This window comes from Marmota flaviventris, chromosome 6 (genome assembly GCF_047511675.1).
Source record: "Marmota flaviventris isolate mMarFla1 chromosome 6, mMarFla1.hap1, whole genome shotgun sequence".
Taxonomy (NCBI): Eukaryota; Metazoa; Chordata; class Mammalia; order Rodentia; family Sciuridae; genus Marmota; species Marmota flaviventris.
The window spans coordinates 73781495-73803496 of NC_092503.1; the positions used below are offsets into that span (position 1 = coordinate 73781495).

At 35.3% G+C, this 22002-nt stretch overlaps 2 protein-coding genes across 6 annotated transcripts in view; both read right to left on the minus strand.

Annotated features, from left to right (window-relative positions):
- Slc35a1 (solute carrier family 35 member A1) overlaps positions 1–9715 on the minus strand; it is a 30658-nt gene extending 20943 nt beyond the window's left edge. For both annotated transcript variants that reach the window (XM_027928373.2, XM_071613220.1), the window contains exons 1-2: positions 9658–9715; positions 5133–5310 (exon numbers count right to left, since the gene is read on the minus strand). In XM_027928373.2, the coding sequence (XP_027784174.1) occupies positions 5133–5310; positions 9658–9673 (194 nt within the window). In that variant the 5' untranslated portion in view covers positions 9674–9715. The remainder of the gene's footprint in view (positions 1–5132; positions 5311–9657) is intronic.
- A 6872-nt stretch (positions 9716–16587) lies between these two features.
- The window catches only part of Cfap206 (cilia and flagella associated protein 206), a 40829-nt gene continuing 35414 nt past the window's right edge, over positions 16588–22002 (minus strand). For 3 of the 4 annotated variants that reach the window (XM_071613908.1, XM_027928292.2, XM_071613907.1), the window contains exons 12-13: positions 20226–20369; positions 16588–16948 (exon numbers count right to left, since the gene is read on the minus strand). In XM_071613908.1, coding sequence (XP_071470009.1) covers positions 16718–16948; positions 20226–20369 — 375 coding nt within the window. In that variant the 3' untranslated portion in view covers positions 16588–16717. The remainder of the gene's footprint in view (positions 16949–20225; positions 20370–22002) is intronic. The other variant, XM_071613909.1, reaches the window with a different exon arrangement.

Here is a 22002-nt window from a genome sequence, read left to right on the forward strand (position 1 = left end):
CTCATATTTATGGAGGTTTCAGTCTATGATTGGTTTGCTCCATTGCTTTTAGCTAGGCCAGCATATCATGGTTAGAGTGCATGGCAGAGCAAAACCACCCATCTAATGGTCAGGAAAAAAAGAGAAGAAGAGGAAAGCAGCATCCCATAGTCCCCTTCAAGGTCATGTCCTCATTGTCCTAAAGACTTCCCAGTAGGCCCCATCTCTTAAAGAGTTCCTCTGTCTCCCAAGAGTGCCAGGCTGAGGACCAAGTCTTTAACACATGGGCCTTTAGGGGATAGTTAAGATCCAAATTACAGTGCTAAAGTGTCTTTAATGAAACACACATAAAGCAAGGTTATATATAGAACAGTTGACAAAAAACGTGACCAAAGGCTCATAGGAACCAAAACCTGTATTTCCCCTAGTAGCAACAGTTTCACATTCACTAATTCAATGCTGATGATGACTTCATAAAATATAACTCCTATAGATAATGAGAACTGACTACACAAACCCAACACTAGGTCCTATAGATTATATGTCCAGAGCAGAACTCAAATCCATTAACTTCTCTTCAATACTGTGCTGTCATCATAGGCCATTATAATAAGTTTCCCTCCTTCCCACTCAGACACTTCACTGCACTTCCAAACTGTCCAATCCATACCTTTAAAAGGGTAAATGTGACTCTCAAAGCAAAATGGGCTACCATGTTAGTCCCCAATTTAAACTGCTCAATGATTATGCTGAAGATCAAACCCCTAAATCTGTTAACAGGTCCACAAGATTACCCTTTTATACCCTGATGAATTTTTCTGCCTTAAGAATCTCTGTTCTCTTTGCACCCTCTCTACTTAATTTGTAATTCAATCTTCAGGTCTACTGCTAATTGTAACTTCCTCAAAGAGGAAACCCCCCAATCCAATAAAGTCCCTCTGTTATATTTGTTTACAGTACTTTCTACTTTTCCTTCATAATACCACCAACTTTTTTCTTATTATTATATTTGGTCTCCAATATACCATAAATTCTATGAGGGTAGAACTATGCCTTTTTAGTTTGCAACTTTACTTCTTGCATCTAGAACAGTGTTAAGCTTATAATTTTGGCTTGATAAATATCTGCTAAATAAATGAATGAACCTAACTACCCCATTACCTTTTTTTTCCCCCAGTCCTAAAAACTGAACTCAGAGCCTCACACATACTAGGCAAGCACTTCACCAATGAGCTACATTCCCAACCCTTATTTTATTGTGAGATGGCCTCACTAAGTTGCTCAGCCTGCCCTCAAACAGGATTCTTCTTCCACATCCTCCCAAGTAGCTGAGATTTCAGACATACACCAATGCACAGGATCCACTACATTTTATTAACAATATCTTGAAACAATCTTAGCATGATTATATGTTTAAAATGTTTGGAGGAATGAAGCACTGATTATTTGGATGTGGCAGTGATATTTCTCTGTACGTGAAATTTAATTATAAAATGCTAAGAATTGCTGGTGCCACTTCAATGAGTCTCTGTCCTCCAACCCTATCTAAAATTATATATAATATAAAATGATACAGATTTTAATAATTAGCTAAGACTAAACATATTATTAAGTAAAAAAGCATTACTTAAGGACCATGCTAAATAAACAGCCAAGCTGAAGGATTCTATAATGAGATTAAACTTTGCATAGTTCAAATAAAATTGAAGTTCTAGGATAATAGTTGTGTCAACTCCACAAAATTGTTGTAGTTCATAATAGGGTAAGAGTGGGTAGAAAGCAAAAAGCTTTGACTTCATTTAAAAGTTTTTTCCACTTAAATAGTAACCCAAGACCTTTAGTTATTTCTAATGTAATCCTTCTACATTCTCCCATAATATCTCAACATTGTCATCCTTACCATCAAATGATAACAGTATTACTTCCATTTTAAATACAAAGAAAAAACTAATTTCACCATTTAGCTCTAGAAAATTATTTTAACATTATATAAGAAACAGCTTTCAAATATAACAATTTTTATTACTTGTATATAACAGACCATCTCATAAATTTTTCAAGTAACAAATATTTTCTGTGATAGAAATCTCACCATCACAGCAAAGTACTGACATCCAAACTGTGTTTTTTAACAAACTATTTAACACCTTGTCTGCCTTTGAACTACTTATTTTTTTAAATGACCTGCTTTTACATGTGCACAAAGAAATGTTGGTGTTGAAGTGTCTTTTTTGACTTTCTTGCACACTTCATACCACTAAACCTAGAAGTTTTCCATTTGCAGCAACTCTTAACTATCCAATACATTCTTAGTGGCCAAAAGAGTCTTATTATTTTATTCATCTTTCTCATAATCCAATTGCTTCAGGTGAATTATTACAAGCTAGTTGTCCTTTCAAATACACAACCAATTTTCAGCATTTTCACTATGTATCTTTCCCAAACTGATAGTTGTACTTTAGTTTCATTATCCATTCTTATCATATATTGCTGAAGAAGCAATCACAATGTTCTATAACATTTCATTTTGCAGCCACAAATCTGTGACCTCATAATTTGAAATAATTCTTTATCTTTCACTCTTTTACCATTTCTGTAAGTTAATATTTTCAGATATCCTCATAAAAGTAAACCCAAAAATGTTCCCCAAAAAAACATTTTTCTTGTATGAATATTTGGTATTCAGTTTTTAACCAATGTATTTTGAATAAATAGTATTTTTTCAGTAAATTTCTCCATGAAAATTAATAGTTAGCCTAAAATTTACTAGTTTCAAATGCATTTCACTTCTTTCACACTAAGTTTTTTTTTTTTTTATGTATGTGCTTGCTTTTCTAATAAATTCCTTGTGTTTTAAATTATTCTTCTCCATGACCAAATTCTTGATAGTTACATAAAATCAAATGTCAAAACCAAAACTCTATCTCATAATTCTTTACTTTTTTACTGACTGTGCCTGGTCTTTGTGTGCAAGTTGCTGGCAACAGACACTGCAACTATTGATTGATAATGATGATGAAGTATAGTATTTGGTTTTTCCACACTGTTGTTATTTCAGCACCATCATTTGACTAGCCTGATCAATTTTAAGAAATTTTTGTGATTTTGTTTTGACATAATTACCAAAAAAATTTTCCACAAAACCACTTAACCATACTCATAACACTGATAAATAAACAAAACTAAGAAATACTAAACACCAAACAATGCAAACCTGGAAAAGAACCAAAATAAAACAGAAAATCAATGTAGGTGGATTGGCAGAAAACTAGCACAACTGTTGTTATACCAAAGGTTTCTTACTCTCTTATTGGTTTCTAAAAATTTGTAACAGCTACAAGACAAACTGAACCATGATTTGGTCTTACAATTTAAAACAGCTAACATTATACTCTGACAGTCCTATTTAATTCCTGAGTTACAGTTTTTTGTCGCTTTGAAAGTTGGGGAACCCTATACTTTTCTTAAAAGAAGCTGTCTTGGGCTGGAGTCGTGGCTCAGTGGTACAGTGCTTGCCTAGCATGTGTGAGGCACTGGGTTCAATTCTCAGCACCACATATAAATAAATGAATAAAATAAAGGTCCATCAACATCTAAAAAAATTTTTTTTAAAAAAAGAGCTAAGCCTTAAGATTCTATTAATTTATGAATTCAAAGGTTGTTAAATGGAACTTGTTCTGGAATTTTAAACATGGAGATATTTGCATGTGAAACGCTGCCTTTTAAAGGTATGATTAGGGCTGGGGATGTGGCTCAAGCGGTAGCGCGCTCGCCTGGCATGCGCGCGGCCCGGGTTTGATCCTCAGCACCACATACAAACAAAGATGTTGTGTCCCCCGAAAACTAAACAATAAATATTAAAAATTCTCTCTCTCTCTCTCTCTCTCTCTCTCTCTTTAAAAAAGTAAAAATAAAAATAAAGGTATGATTACACATCTCATTTAAAATCTTCACGTGAAAGAATTTTACATAACGCAGGATTTTACTGTACTTGCAAATCTAATAAATTACGCTTCCTCAGTATCTCTGCCTACTAGATAAGTTTTACATTCAAATATATTAAAGTCTTCTACCATCCAACTTTAAGTAATTTTTGTTCTTTTTTCCCTCCCCAAATCATTCTTTTTCACATGATCATTTGAAACCATGTGTTTACTTTTTTTGTCTCTTCCACTAAAACTATATTCCAAGAAGGGAGAGACCATATCTAGCTCATTTATAGCTATATACCAGCATTCAATATAAAAACTATCACATAGGAACTACTCAATAAAAATTTAAGAATCTAGAAATGAGTCTGGAACTATTTAAATGTAACTTGTCTATTTCTTTAAAGCCTACATACATGCTATTCCTTACCACTTCCCCACTCTCACCAATACACATTTTGAGCCTGTATGAACTATGACCTGTCCTAATGATTCAAAGAGGTCCCCATCAGCTGGGCACAGTGGCACATGTCTGTAATCCCAGCGCTTGGGAGGCTGAGGCAAGAGTATTGCAAGTTCAAAGCCAGCCTCAGCATCTTAGCGAGGCCCTAAGCAACTCAGCAAGAGCCTATCTCTAAACAACATATTAAAAGGGGCTGGGGATGTGGCTCGGTGGTAAGTGCTCCTGGGTTCAATCCCAAGTATAAAAAAGATGTCATGAAAATCAATTAGCACAGTGCCTAGCACTTCATACAGGAAACACTTAAGAAATGTTTATTAGAATCCTTACATCCTCTATAACAGAGGTCAGCAATGTTTTCTGTAAGGGTCAAACAGTAAATATTTTAGGCTATCTGAGACATACAGTCTCTATTGCAACAAAAATAGGCAGCAAGCTGCATTTGGCCCATGGACCAGAGTTTGCCAACCCCTGGTGTAGAGCAGGGTTCTTAACCTCAGCATTACTGATATTTGGGGCTGAATAACTATTTACTGTAGAGAGCTGCTGTGGATTGTAGGATATTTAGCAGCATTCTTGCAGACTTCATAAGATGCCAACAGCATCCCCCAATCTATCCTGGAGGACAAAATCACCCCTAGTTGAGAAACACTGCTCTAAAACAATCAAACATGAAATGATGTAGCTTGAATTTTCAAATAAAGATAATACCTTAACTAAGATAGAAAATAATAATTTAACACACTGAAAGTGTTTATACTTACTTAGCTAGAAGTCCCACACTTAGCAATAACTTTATAACTTCTGTAATACACACAGCTGTGGTTGAAAAGTAGAGTTCTTTTTCTGTTGTCCTCGTGTATCTTAAAGCTATAGTATAAGCTGCAGCCACCAAGGTCATCACTGTCAAGCAGTATAACTTGAATAGTAAACTGACATTTTCTGGAAAATATGTGAAACAAAAATATTATTATAAAAATAATAATATTTTTATATACAATATTATGTATATAAAAGCTAATCAATTAGTTATAGCCCAAAATGCTTTCCAATTTCTGGCACAAAATACATTTTAAACATATACATACATACATATATATTTAATTCCAGGTACTGTCCCAATGTCAGTAAACATTTCATTTCTTGTACCAGGCCCAGGCAGACCTACATATAATTTAAATGAGTACAATACATGTAGCATGTGAAATACTTCAAATCTAACTTATCTCTGGCATACCATACTTTTTAAGGCAGAAGTACTTTGTATAATCATTATTACAAAGTATTTGCCAGTTAATCTTTTTTTTTTCAGTTGTAAATGGACACAATACCTTTATTTTATTTACTTATTATTTTTTAAAGTGGTGCTGAGGAATGAACCCAATGCCTTACATATGCCAAGCAAGCACTCTACCTCTGAACCACAATCCCAGCCAGCCAGTTAACTTTCGTTAACCAGAACCACACATTACATTCCATAGGTATTCCAGTTAAATGAGGTTTTTATCTAAAAGGACATGGTACCAAAGTTGGAAAATTTCCCTTTTTTTCAGCAATTTTGAGACATCAGCCACCAACACACCTCACTACCTTCTTGAAAATATAACATGAAATATTACTTTTGATGAAAAAATATATATCCTAATTATTTAGGGAAAATTATTAAGTTGTCAAAAATCCTATTTTGAAATAATACTTTCCATTAACTGAACATGAAACACAGATGACTTTACATATTAATACCACTTAGGTATAGATTTTGTTCAGTGTTCCAATTGATTGCAAGGTTCTGTGGCATACTAACTAGTTTATTATAAATTATAATTGTAATTATCTTTATGATTACAAACTTTGAAAGCAAAGCATGAAAGCAATTGCAATGTATATTTCAAATTTAAATACAGCAGAAAATAAAAAGGGATAATTGAATGACAAAATAGAACTTTTTCAAAATCAAAAATTATATCTAGCCTCTCATTTCACTGTATTAAACAAAAAATAATTCATAACAAAAAAGAGGATTAAGAACAAAGCTCTACAAAACTTGAAATGCAGGAAATACATAACTTATAGACATTCAATTTAAAAACTGCCTGCAAGTATATTTTAGCAGCTGCTATTATTCAAGCACCAGAGTCAATTCTACCATTTTAATAAAATCACAAGCTGGGTACCAGGTTTTTCTCATACTTCCTACTCTCACACTGCCAACACCCAAGGCTCAATTATTTCTTTCAAGAAAAAATTTGGGATTTCATGTAATATAAATTATAATTTAGTATAATGCGATCCAGTCATGAGAATGGAATTATTTGGGAGAGGTTCTATTTTGTTTACTTAGTGTTCAAACTCCAGTATTCTGTCATGAGATCAACTGCAAGTGTTCATCTGTTTAAAAACAAAAGCAAAAAAAAAAACAAAAACAAAAACATTTTTAGCTCATGGGCCATACAAAAATAAACAGGAGGCTGATTTGGCCAGTGGGTCAATGCTTCGCCAACTCTAGGTTAAGAATCAGAGAGACATGGATAGGGTGACTCCAGGCTGCTTTTGTAACTAACCTTTGTGCTAAATGTGCTGTTGTTCACTGCTTTGGAAGCCTAACCACAATTCAGAAATGACTTTTGTTGGAAAATAAAATAGGTATTTCAAAGAGATTACCTTTAAATATGTTAACATAGAATAACCTACCAAGGAAACAGTTTCTTTGATTTACATATTTCCCCGAGAGTAAATTAAAAATTTGTAAGTAGCAGGCAAATTTTTAAAATTACAGGTCTTAAAGTATTATGGTAGAACAGAAGAAATGGATCTTATAACTGTTTAAGCTTTCTTTCCAAAAGATCTGAGAAGCCAAAAAGCAATGTGTAAAAGGAAGTAAAGGAGACTACTACAATACTTGCTTTGTTCTAAAACTTTCCAACAGCAGGGAAAAATGTATTACTTCAAAAACGAACAGCAATAGGGCTGGAGGTATATAGCTCAGTGGCAGAGCACTTGCCTAGCATAAGTGAGGGCCAGTTTCAATCCCGAAGACCTCAAAAAAAATTAATCAAAAAACAAAATAACGTTGAATTAATCAGTACAGGAGAAAGCACTTCGCTAGATTGGGGAGAGCAAACAACACTGTTGCTCATTTTTATTTGGCCTGTGAGCTCAGAATGGTTTTACATTCTTAAAAAATAGTTGAAAAAAATTTTTAAAACACTTTATACCTTAAAAATTATATGACTCAAATTTCAGCATCCATTAATAAAGTTTTATTGGAACACAGCCACACTTATCTCCTTACAATTAGTTTTGGCTACATTTTGTCCTACAACTTCAGGGCTGAGTAGTTAGACAAAGATCATCAGCCCTTTACAGAAAGTTTGCCCACCTGTGTCCTAGATTATCAATACTTTCACAAAGAGAGGTTAGAACTGCCAAATTCAAATCTACTTTATTTTAGTTTTATATAGTGTCCTGATTCTGAAAATAAGAGTGAATGTTTAAACACTAAACCTAATATTTGTAGCCTAGAAACATATTCTGACCTAGAACATTATTTTGTCATCAACTTCAAAAAAAAAATAACTATCTGCCTAGTGGTTATATAAGTAGGAAAGTAATAGTAAGTTTAGATACTTGTAAAACATGTAGAATTGGGGTATGTAGTGCCATTTTAGAAACATATTTCAACTTTTTAAAACTAAGATTTTAAGTATGATTGCCTCTGACATTCCATTCACAAATTGTCCTGAATGAAATTTCAATTATAAGGAATGTTAACCTTTTGGGGATTCACTTTAAACTTTCCTGTGAATTCAATCATGCCCAAGGCCAGTAACTACAAACCAAGTCCACAACTCAACTGGCAGCCACATTTTTTTAACCCTACTTTGTGCCCTGCTTCTCACAAAGCTCCCATTAGCTCCCACACAAAAATTTTTTCTATGTGAGCAATGTCCCAGAAAGAAACTTACACTCTGGAATTAGATTTTTTTTTCCCATCATATTTTAGGGGTGACATTATTTGTAATACCTGATCTCAGATAAATCCTTTGTGAATATCAGGAAGCTATGGAAACTAATTTTTGTTAGGATTATACATTTCCACAGGTATATCAGAGTCAGGCACATGTACAGGCAATAAACCTGAATCTGTCAATTGTTATTATTTCGGGTAATGATTTGACTTCTGTAATTTTTAAGTGTTAATCTATCATTAATCTTGCTATCCCCATTCTATGCTTGTTATCAAAACAGTTCTTTCCTTTATGTCCTGTATTGCTACACAAAAGACTCAAGGGGGAGGGGGGAAAACACTCAAGATTTATTTGAAATGGACTAATACATAAGAGAAGCATATGCAACTACAGACAACGCCCCTGGGCAGGGCCTGATGATAAATGTAGACTTCCCAACAAGGTAAATAACTTGGCACTCTTGCAAAAAGGTATTCTTTAAATATTTGCTCGTTTATTTTGTGGTGAAGCTCAATGCTCCATGAAGAAAGGGTGGAGAAGGTATAAGGGTGGAGAAGGTACAAAGCTGTCATTCAGCCTCTCCTAGCTACTAATCTATAGTACAAAAATTCAGCTCTGGTCCCAACTTATATAAACCTCTAGCAAAACCCAAGTGCTGCGGAGTTAACTAGACTCACCTTCTTTAAATGGCAATTAGTGACCAAATATTATTGCTCTAATATGTCATCCCTTGGGGGAGGGAAGTGAACCTCATTTTTCACCCCAAATACCAGTATTCCTTCTAACTACGTACAACATTTTCCTTGGGAAGAACTCCTAACGACAGCTTTCTCCATTTCGATATGGTTAAAGTGCTGTTTTAATGTCTCTATAATGTTTAGGTCTCTGAACGTCCGCCCGTAGGGCAGAAGGCACAGACCAGACCTCAGCGGGTGGCGCCGACCAGGACAGGGAACTGTCCAGTCTCATGATGGGTGATGCAGATCCAGCCCGGGGCCGTCGCCTCGGCCCTCCTCCGGGTCTTCTGCAGCCCTGGCCAGACAGAATCCTATTCCCACCCACTACCAGCTCTTGGAAATTGGTGCAGTCTAGCCCGCAGAGCCCGTCGTACAGAGGGTAGCCGCAGCGGGAATCTGGCAGTACTGACCACCAGCGAGCGAGTCAACACCAACTCCTGACACCCGACGCCTACGCCGGGCAAGGGCCCACCGACGCGGAGGGTACCGCCGCCCGACAGGTGCGGAGCAGCACTGGCAGTATCCTGCCGCCCAATGTTGCCCGCACTACCACACCACCACCACTCCCTGCAGCCCGGCCTCACCTCTGGGAGCAGCCATGGCGCTCCGACAGCCCGGCGCGGAACTGACGCGCGCTCCCTCCGCTCACCCAGCGCAAGACGCGAGGGACCGCCCCCACGACCATAGAGACGGCACCGCTCGGCCTAGAGCGCCCCGCCGCCGCCAGCCAGCCGGCTTCCCTCCCTGCAGAGCACCGAGATCAGGCGCAAGGATCCGCGCTGCTCCTGAAAAGTGAAGAGCAGGATGGAGGAGAGGCTTCTACGATTTAGTACTTCGTGACAAGTGTTGAAACTCTGTCCAACGCGCAGTTCTGTAAACCTCAACTCCCAGTCGGCTAAAGAAGCCAAGTCAAGGGAACTGAGCATTGCCTTCTGGGAATTGGAGTCCTCAGATAGATGGCAAATAAAAATTTGGAGTTGCCTTGGTGGTTCTTTTCTGTCAGAGCTATTAGAGAAGCTACCAGACTTCCTAAAGCACAGAAGCTCCTTTCAACAACTTTTATAAATTCGACTTCTCTCGTTGCTTTCCATGTTACCTCCTGCGTAAATCTAGTACAATTGGCATTACATATACCTCAAAAGTCTTGAGCCTGAGTCCTTATCGTCAACATTTGCCACTGATTGTATCTAACCAGACATTCTCTCTGATCCTGGGAAAACAGGCCTCAAAAACATTAAGCAGGCACTTCAACCACTATAATCTCTGCTTTCACTAGAGGATGTTAACTAGTGTGAGCTAATTCTTACATGTTTTTATTGCTACAAAAGACATTCTACTCCATGGATATGAAACTTGACTAGGTTTTGTTAAACCCCTATCCTAGCAAAATCATCCCAAGACCACCAGGGGCAAACTTGTCAAACCACAGCCAAGGTCAAGTTCATTGACCCATTCTGATGAGGAAAATAGAATACCAGAGGAACCATAAGATATCTCAGGAAATGAAGGAAATAAGATTTATAGAATTGGGGGGAAGGATGGACTTAAGTGAAATTTAAGAGTGTATGACAATCAAAGCTAGGCTGTGTGTAAAGAGGTCAACATCATATCTGGACTATAATGTCAGGGTCCTGTTTCTTGGAAATTACAAAGTTACTATATATGTAGAATGTTGTATTCAGGTGCCCCTTCCATGAAGCAAGCCTTTACCAGTTAAGTTGGACACTGAGACTGCTACTCTGTGTCAAAGTAACTTAGATCCTCCAAGCAAGAGTAGAATGTTTCATTCTTACAGATATAATTTCAAGCAACATGTTTCCTTAAATTGTACAATTTTAAAGAACAAATTTTTCAGTGATAAAGAAAATAAACAAAGACGATTGTTACACTTTATAGCTTCACCGTATTCTTGGCAGAAATATTATCTCCTGTTAACTTTGCAGCTGACTTTATTTGTGTTTGTTATACTAGCCCAATTAGTAAACAAGCAGATATTTACAATCTTAAGTCTGGGCTATTTTTTTTTTTATTTTCTCATTAAATTATTATTCTAAGCCTCATGAAAAACATTGGTTTCATGTCTCTCTTATATATGCCAAGTTTTCTTTACAACCCTGGTTAGAGCAAGAAACAGCAGTCTTCAAGATATGAGGCACAAGTTTACATTTGTCCGATAAGCTAAGCTTAACAGTACTTCAAGCATCTGTTGCTATTGCCACTTGAGACACTAATGATATTCCTGATTGCCACTAGCAAACTACAGTATCTTCTATGTCTGCTCTTAATGAATTGTATAAAAGGAAGCCCAATAGTACATCCATTGGTAATAAAAGAATGAACTTAAACAAAGAACAATAAGTAATACCTTAAGGCTTAAGGTAACTAATGCTAAATTCAAATAGAGTAGATATTTAATAGGTTATTAAGTGTGATAATGTTTGAAGTGTAGTAAGCAGTTAATCATAAACAATACATAGACAAATATAGATACCTAAATATAATTGTTTCCATAAGTTTAAGCATATTACTCTTGTTCTGCTATTAAGAAAATCACCCAAAAACTAATTTGCTAGATTATTGTTATTTAAAACAATTCTTTCTGTGGCTTAATATTATTAGAAACAAGTCAAAAGAAATGTTGTATTTTATAGTTGATAAAAATTAAAAGATACAGGAGGTAATGTAAAATCCAGTGACCAGAATATGGGAGTTAAACATGAATAATAATTATTGATATTCAAACATTTCATATTTGAGTTTAACTCACTCTTGCTTCTGCTTCCTCTTTATTATTAATCTTATTTTTCTTTTCCTGCTCAACAGTCACTGATATGTAATCTGTACCGACTTCTACCATTTTCTGTTTAACTTGCTGAAATCTTACTTTTACTCTAGCCAGTTCTTAAAAGGGATTTCATCAGTTGCCTACCCTATCAAGCTTTTCTAATTCTTCATTCTCTTTCGGTTATACATCATTTATTGAAATTCATATTGTGCCAAGCATAATGTGCCAGGTACTAATTGAGAGCTATAAAACAAAAAGTGAAAGAAGAAGGGGGTATGATGGTTAATTTTTTATTGTCAACCTGATTGGATTGAAAAATGACTAGGAAATGAGTAAAGCACTTTTTTTTTTTTTTTTTTTTTTTTTTTTTTTGGTGCATCTGTGAGAGTTTCCAGAGCTGAGTGCCATGTGGAACAGCAAACTAGGGGAATGGTTACCACCCTTGAAATGTGGGTAGCACTGTCCAGTAGGCTGGGGGGATGGATAGAACAAAACACGAAGAAGGAGGAAGCCCACCAGCACATGTAGGTGATTTTTCTATTGCTGCTGTCATCACACATGGATATCAGATTTCAGTTTCTTCAGTCTTTCAATGTGGACGCTCACCAGCAATTCTTCAGAGAATTTCCAGGCCTTTGACCTTGAAATGTGGCTACATTAATGGTCCCTCTTGTTCTGGGGCTTCCAGTTTATTGGACTGAGCAGCTACTGGTTTCTCTGGCTCTCCAACATGCAATCATTGTGGGACTATTCAGCCTCCAATAGTGTAACCAATCATTCATACACACACACACACACATTCATTCTATTATTCATTCTATATAAACATATTCATTTTATTGGTTCTGTTCCTTTGGAGAACCCTGACTCAGACAGGGGGTACAGTAGAAATTAATGCTGGAGATTCTCTTCTCCCTTGACTAAGTTGACAAAGCATTTACCTCTTAAGTGCTTCACATGTATTAACTCATTTATTCTCCTGACAACGGAATGAGTTAGATACTATTACTATCCTCATTTATACCGAAGAAACTAGAAACTGTGGCAAAGAGACATTAAGTAACACATCTAGTAAATAGAGCTAGACCCTTTTTTGTAACCACAGAGATTCCTAATATATATTTCTTACTCTCTTGGTTGTTACACATCGTATTCTGTCTCCTCTTCCACCTCATTCTCTCCCATTCCTATGAGGATACATTCCAAAATTATCTTTGTCTGCCCCAAATATCTTTCATTATATACTATTCTCATGATCCTTTAAACTTAAATGTTTAAGTGTTGAATATTTTTATCTTTTTTGATCAAGTGCCTCTCTCAATTATCCTTGGTATCCAAGGGCAGAAACCTTGAGATAATTTTTTTCCTTCCCTTTCTTGAGATGTTATGTCCCCTTAATTAAATGTAACATTTGTCCCTTCACATATATCACTGCATGTCCCAATTCTTACAATAGCTTCCAAGCAACCCTCACCAACTCCAGTATCACTCTCCCACAATTAGTCTTCTGTTCAAGAATCTACAGTGGTTTCCTAATGTCCTACTACAAGAAAGCAAACATAACTTTCTCAAACTCCTGCAAAAAGTATACCAATTCTATCCCTTTTGATTTCCCAAAGTTTCCCCCAAAATAATCTCCTCTTCCTCTCTTTTACTCCCTCTCTTTTTGTAATATTTCACTTTATTACTGTACTCCTTATCAACTCCTGCTTTTGAATATTAAAATAATTAATCAAAACCCTGTTCTAGTTTGTCCCTTTATTCATTCTTTTTAAAAATCATTCATTCAACAAGATACTATACAAATGCCAAAGACATAAAGATGACTAAAATAGTTCAAATCTCAAGAAATTCACAATCTAACAGAAACAATATAGATGAACACCAAATTATACACTAATTTATTTTAAGGGCTACGGTAATAATAGGAATAAAATCCAATGAAAATCCAAAGAAGGAAGCAATTCATTTTTTCACAGTATATGGGGAAAAACCTAACTATGAAAGGCAAAATCTTATCAGGCTATTGATGGCAAACAAAATTTCATGGTGACTATGGAGAACATTCCAGGTGACAGTGAAGAGGAAGTGTAAGAGTGGTGGCATTAAAGACTATGACCTATTTGAAGAGTTTTGGATCAACTTGGCATGTGTAGAAAGTATAAGAGGAGCAGAAGATGAAACTAGAAGATAATGGAAAGCATATTTTGAAAAGTTTTATAAAATATGGTAAGCAGTTTATACTTTATCTCCTAGGTAATGGACAAGAGTCTTAATAGGTTTTTAAGCAAATGAGGTGAAGGTTGAGGGGAAGAGGCCAGGTGTCATCATCAGATTTATGTGTTAAATATATGTATTACCCTAATGAATCATATAAGCAATAGAGGCAGCAAATGACCTAGAAAATAGGAAAATGTCCTGAACTATAGCAGTGGTTATAATACATGAAATTTAAAGACATCTCAAGCCAAATTAACATGGCTTAATGACTAGTTAAACATAGGGAATGTGGGAGAAAGAGAATCAAGAAGTTTTTAATGTATGCTAGTGAGTAGAGAGTGATGCCTTTGATCATAGAAGTAAATAAAGAGGAAGAAAGAAATTTGGCAAAGAGAATCATTTCAGTCTGTGACATGCTGATATAACGGTAACAATCTGACATTGTCCAACCCAGGGCTGGAAATCTTTAGAGTGAATAGACAGTGGAGGTCCTGGGAGAGGATGCATTTACAATCTGATCTAGCTCCCTTTATTCTGGTTCTTGCATATACCAAGTGACTTTCTGATACTAAGGCTGGCTTTTCAAATAGGATTTGTTAATTTTGTTAATTTGACCATTCTAATTCCAGTCCTAAAATAACCCCAACCATTCTTTTTCTATGTTTAGTTTTTTTTTTTTTTTTTTTTTTTTCCTAGTACCAGGGATTAAACCCAGGGGCAGTCGACCACTGAGCCACATCCCCAGCCCTATTTTGTATTTTATTTAAGAGGCAGGGTCTTGCTGAATTGCTTAGGGCCTCACTAAATTACTGAGGCTGGCTTTGAACTCACGATCCTCCTATCTCAGCCTCCTGAACCACTGAGATTACAAGCATGTGCCACCACACTGGCTAGTTCTTTTAAATTTTATTTTGAGATAGGGTCTAAGATGCTGAAACTGGCTACAAACTTGTAATCCTCCTTCTTCAGCCTCCCAAGTTGCTGAGATTAAAGGCATGTGCCACTGTGCCTGGCTGTGTTTTAGAATCTTGAAGAACCAAATGAGGGCAAACTGAACAGATAAGAATCAAATTTTTAATTTTTAAGATTAATAATAGCTACAATCACTCCATCTTTCCCTCCCCTCAAGGATTTGCCTTAACAGTTAGCAAGCCAACCTACTTTAACATTATTTTTAATGTTATGAAAATCATGACAGTTTACAAGTAGGTATGTTTGAAGTTCTTTGTTATAATCTCTGTTGAAAGTGGATTTCAAAGAATATCCATGTTATAAATAACATTTAGCCTAAATAGAAAACAATTATACAAATGCCTTAGTAAAATCACTTATGCAGAAAAAATATGCTAACTATTAACCTATTAAAGCAACTTTAACAGGCCCTCCATCTAGAACCTTTCTTATCCATGAGTTGGAATTAGAAATATGTAAGGCAGTAGTAAAATTACAGATCTTAAATTTAGCTATCAGAGCCAAAAGTGTGGCATATACCTGCAATTCCAGTCACACGGGAGGCTGAGGCAGGAGGATCATAAATTTAAGGCTAGCCTCTGCAACTTAGCAAGACCCTTTCTCAAAATGGAAAAAAAAAAGGTTGGGGGTATGGCTAAGTGGTAAAGCCCCTCTAGGTTAAATCCCCAGTACCACAAAATAAATAAATATTTTTATATATGCATATACATAACTTGTTATATACATATAGTTATGTTAATATATATTTATATATATAAGTTTGATCACCAATAATTCATTGGGGCCCTCAACATACCTGCCTACAGGAATGGGCAAACAAACAGAGGAATGAAATAGGCCTGTAAGGCTCCGGGAATTGAATTAGACAGTGGAGAATTACAAGTGGCGTGCTCAGTGAAAAGGCAAAGCTACTATTTAGAGAAATGCTAGTCAAGTGTTCTCAGACATTCTATTTTTTTTTTTTTTTTCAAAGATCCAGAAATCCAGATTTCAGGTAAAATTTCTAGGTTTTAAGAGTGATTATGTTACCCAGGTGGTGGCACAGGCCTATAATTTCAGGAAGCTGAAGCAAAAGCAAGTCAGGTCAGCCTTGGCAACTTGGGAGACCCTCATCAACTTAGCAAGACCCCATCTCAAATAAAAAATAAATTAAAAGGACAGGAGATTTAGCTCAGTGGTAAACTGTCTCTGGATTCAATCCCCAGTACCAAAAACCAAAGAGTCATCTTGCAGACCTTTGCTCTAATTGTTCCAAACAGTAAGATTTTATTATACAGCAATTTAATCTATGCTATCATTACATAGCTAGTAAAACTGAAAATATTGATTGGGTTTTAAAATTTTAATGTTTTACATTAAATGCAATTTTAGAAATAAATAGTCTCCAATTCTAGTGACATTATCTTATTATTATTATCTAAATGGCATAATAATTTCAATCTTTGCGCTGCCAAACTTTTTCTAAAAGATAAAACAAAGACAAAAGGACAGAATTTGACTTCCCAATTTTAATACAATGAAAAGGTGTTACAGAAAATAACTTCTAGTTTGTTGTAGCATTAGCATGTGCCACCTTCTACAAAATTAATTTTCATGGAGGTAAAAATACTTTTAGGTATTTGTCATTGTTCAAAATTGGGTAACATTTTCAAAAATGTGGTCTTCCTCTAGGTTTCATCAACAGCTCTTGTTAGGTTCACCTTGACTGCATGGGTAGTTTTGCTTCGTCCCCCTCGAAGACCAGCTATGTAAATCTGGGGCTTGGGTACTCGAGTGCTGCCCTCCCTATTCGACTGGGTGCTAGCATCTTTGAGAGGGTACACCTGTGAGCAATTTTCTCTTCTCATGTGACTAAGATCAGTTTGTACTGAGTGAGTAATTTTCTGACGCAAATTGGCCTAAGTAAAAAAAGAAAACAGGAATTAACATTTCTCTGAAGAACAGAATATGAAATATCATCACGTACAATTAATTATCTGCCTATCTTTTTTTCAACTGACAAAAATTTAATCCTGTAACAGCATTTTTATTTACGAGTTATTTAAGAGAAATCAGAATATGAGTTTAATTTTTTAAATTTTTTATTGGTACATTATAATTACATATAATAGTAGAACTCACTGTTACATATTTGTACATTCATATAACAATATAACTCAGTCAATTTCATTCCCCAGCACCTCCTCATCTCTCCCCCATTCCCTCTTTCTATTCTACTGATTAACATAGCATTTTTCTCTTTTTCGTTTTTGTCATTGTTTTTTCTGGGGTTTTTTTTTTTGTGTGTGTGTGTGTGTGTTTTTGGGTTTTTTTTTTTTTTTTTTTTAGCAAGCAAGAAGTAGGTTTATTGTACAAGCAATAAAGATACAAAGTTAGACTTCTCTGGAGAGAAAGGGCCCCAGAGCTGGAAATCCAACATAGCATTTTTCTATAAAATATCAGAATGTTAGAAAATTTAAAACATAATAGAAAATTAAATGTCCTTTACTAAGAAGTAGAAAAATATATAAAATGTGGAAAATGGACCCTAAAAAGAACATACAGATCCAGTTACAATGAGCTCAATTAATTTTTTAAATATTTCTAATTCCTTTATTATTATATTTTGAGATTCATATGACCTGGATTTTTTCCACCAAACTTGTTTTATTTTTTTAAAGATAAAAGTTTCAGATTTATATTGTCTATAAAATGGTCTTCACCCTGTTTTAGTATTAAAAAACTGTTGTTTTCAGATTATATTTTACATTATTCTTCATTTTGCTTACTCCCCTGATTAATAAACATGAGGTTAAACATATTACACAAGTTGGGAAGCAAAGAGAAGATAATTAAAAGGAAGATAAGGGTGGGGGTGTAGCTCAGAGGTAGAGCACTTGCCCACCTTGTGTGAAGCCCTGGGTTCAATCCCTAGTGCTGAAAAGAAAAAATAAGGAGGCTAATGATTGATCAGATTATGCAAAAGGCCAAGGAAAACCTCAGAAGGCATTAGAGTGTGTAAGTGAAGAAGGTGACTAAAGGAAACACCTGGGATTAAAGGAAACACATTCAGAGTTTGGGAGACTGAGAATCCAAACTACTTCCTCTACACACACAGTTTACATTAATGTGATTTTATTATTTCATTGTCTTCACTAGCATAATTTAACAATTCCAAGAGCCTCTTGCCCAAGTAAATCACTTGACTGTTTATTAAAGAACATCCTAAAAGACAGTCAACTCTTCAGTAGTAAGCATCAAAACACAGTTTAAGCTCAAAGATTCTTTTTATCTTTTATCTCAAAAATCTTCATTTTGTAATTCCCACCAATGCTGGACTGCTTTTTCTTGATCCCTACCCAAAACTATTCAGACCCCCATCCAACCCTCTAACCCACCTAAGGCATCAAAAGACCTGCCTTAACAAACTTAAGATTCTCAATAAATTCTGAATTTGCTACTCCTCCTCTGAGACACTGCCAATGTTCTGTTGAGGTGGTATCTCCCTGGCAGCTATAAAACAGTAAACTTAGCTTTGTCTAATCAACAGGATGGATTGGTAATACTCAGGAAGCATGGCATTCAACATGATGCAATTCTAGGGGATAATTAGGTCTAAGATGGAAATAAGAATTAAGTGGTGATTTAGGGATAGGAATGTGAAGTTTAGCCCTCTGAATATATTTGCCTTAACATTTCCAGCCCATACCTATCCTGCCCCCTCTTCCTCTCAAAATCATGTCCTGCCATTGTTCCCTACATTTGACTCTTTGTATTTCAAGACCAACTTAAGGTGTTACCTAATTTAGCAGAATTTTTATTTCACTTCTCTTATACCACTTTCCAAGGTTTTTAGTGTAACAGTATCACTTGCTAGACAATTAGCCCCTGAAGAACAAGGTAGTGTTACCCAGTAAGTGTTTGATGAACTAAAGTGAGTTTAGTAAATAACAGAAAAGAATATGGGAAAGTGGGCATTTCTACAGAAGAGTAACTGACAGGAATGCTAATGGAACACTGGTCTGAAATATATATATGAGGAAGCTGATCCTTCCTCATCCCAGGAAATCGGGTAACTTAAAAGCTACCACCAGAGAGGGTGGCAACAGAAATGATGTTAATTAGTGGGAAGGCTGTTAGAGGCTGAATATGTAAGAGGAACAAAGGCTAGATCATATATGACAACTGAACTCTCTGACTCAATACCTCTACATCAACCAGTCTGGGAACCCAAAAGACAACCTATGTAGCTATAGCAACTGGCCCAGAATGGGCAGGACTTGGCCAGCTTCCCCCTTTTTTTTGGCCCCAACTCATAACTAACCAAAGAAAGTCAAATATATTCACCAAACCAGATCTCATAAGATGCCCTGCTTCTTGTTAGCTTGCCTCCAGTTTCCCCATATCATCAACCTCATCCAAGAAAACTAAAATTTTTCCCCTTTTCTCACTATAGTTTTTCCATTCCCTGACTGCTTTTTAAGTTTGCCAAACTCAAGTAATGATGCTGACTCCCTTGCCCCAGCTATCTCTGAGTAAACAGTCTCCATGGATTCACATTTGAGACAGCTTCATTTATTTCCACACCTGATTTCAGTTAAAGAAATGGGTAAAACATACTAACAAAATGCTACAAATATTTTTTAAAAATTATTTCATTCATACTGTAACTATTTGATGTTTAAAATTATAAGATACTATAAATAGATACAAGTTGGGGGGATTTCACTGAGTTGGATAGGGATGAGAGTTTCAAAGACAGGCTTTAAGAATAAGGCACTTGTTGTGATTAAGGTGACTGAGAATCAAAAGGATGATAGTCCAGCGTCTCAACAAAAAAGGTTGACAGTAAGAGGAGAAAATAGATGATTTAACCTAAAAAGTTCCCAAACTGAAGGCTATGCTTTAAATGATTAGAATAAGTTAAGAGAGCTTTACAAACTAGCTCCGAGTTTTAAAACTATTAAGACACTTTGTAGTTACTGGTAGATATCATTTGAGAGTAGTTTCATGCTTCTGTATCTTTATATATGCTTAAAGTTGGAAGACAATCTTACCAAGTAAAGCTGGCTAACATAATTTTTTATGTTAGCAAATAACTGTACAGGACTCATTTTATATAAATAACTTATCAAATCTATGAACACATTAAAATTACTCAAGTTGTGAATAATTTTAAAAAATATTATCACAAACCAATTTTATAGCTTTTCTTCTTAATTCCCATTCATTCCATTCATATGCTCTCACAATTGTTGGTGGCAGTATATGTGTATCTGTCTGTGTACTACTTTCACACTTCGTAATTGGTTTTATATAATGTTTGTCAACATCTCTCACCTAAAGAAAGAGTTTTGTAATTAGTACTTATAAAAAATAAACATTATTTATAGATAACTAGACAAATGTAGCTAAAATTGAAAGTAAATTAAAAATCAAGAATTTTTTAACATGAAATCTACTTGTTAATACCAGCAGAGAAAATAAAACTCAAAATTGATGAGATAAACATAATTATTCTTCTGAACATTATAGCTTTGTGCATGATTTGTAAACTTAATGTAGGAGTTGTATTTTGGAAGAGGAAAACATCCTTCCTTTCCTTGAGAAATTCAATTGCTCCTCCCCATGTTCCATAATCAGTGGATTAAGTGGAAATGTGTTAGAAATGGATAGAAATTAAAAATAGCTATTAAATGTTAGGTATAAATCACCTTTGTTTAAATCTTGAACTTTATACATAGAAGATTACTGAAGGCTTTTCAGAGAGAGGGTTGGGTTTTATTTTTAGTGGAATGTACTGATTTTTGGCTGGGGTGCCCAATATTCAGTATTCAGTAATTCCAGACTAAGGAAAATATGGTTATGCTGCATGTGACAGTGTTGGAGGGAGTGGCAGAGAGTTAAGAAACTTGAATCATAATAAAGATGAGAGAGAATACATTAAGTTTAAGCACCAAATAATCACAAAGTACCTACCATTTGATGCACTGTCGGCCTTTAAAATTATCTTATGAATGGTGTGTTGATAAAAATATACTAAAACATAATGATTAAAAGTACTATATAATACAGGAAATGGTAAATAAATAAGACAATAAACTCTCTATGAACTGTACAAAGAGAAAATGAGCTTCCATAAGTATTGAAGGTCACTAGAGAACAGCTAGAGATTAAATAGGCTTAAAGAAAGGATAAAACAAAACCAGGTGTGTAGGGAAAATTTACCTTATGGAAACTGCAGGATCTACAGACAACATATGGTTATCTGATTCTACACTTTGTCTTTGAGCTATTTTACAACTCTGTACATTGTAAATAAGTGATAACAAGGCCAAATAATTTTTGACTATAGACATGTAAAATTTGTCCTATCTTTTTTTTGTATGTGTGGTACTGGGGATTGAACCCAGGACCTCATTCATACTACACAAGTGCTTTACCACTAAGCTACATCCCTGGCCCTGTCTGTACTTCAAATGACTTCCTTTTATCCATGTAGGAAAAAAAAAATCAATGTTGCCTTTATTTTCACATTAATTTGAATATTTCTGGTCTAAAAATGTGTCTGTTTTTAGGATTCTCTTTTTTTTTTTTGGGATAATCAAACTTTTTAATCTCCCTTTACACATTATATTAACATCCATATTACAAGGCATTCCATTCACAAATATTACAAATTGATAAAAACTTCACACATACCCCCAAAAAGTCTATACCAGATTCAGTCACTTTAGTAAATCATTAAAATAATAAAAGTAATGAAAACATATCATAATTCTCTTAAAGCAATAAGGTCTGAGGCACTCTGGGAAAGATGTTCTCTTACAAGGATATGTGTCAGTGGCATCAAATTGTATTACCAGAAAGTTATCAGATACCCAGTAATCAAGTACACACTAACAAGGACTTGATGATCTGATTCCTCTTCACTGGATAAACTTCTATTTGGACAGTTGCTGAAAGGAACACA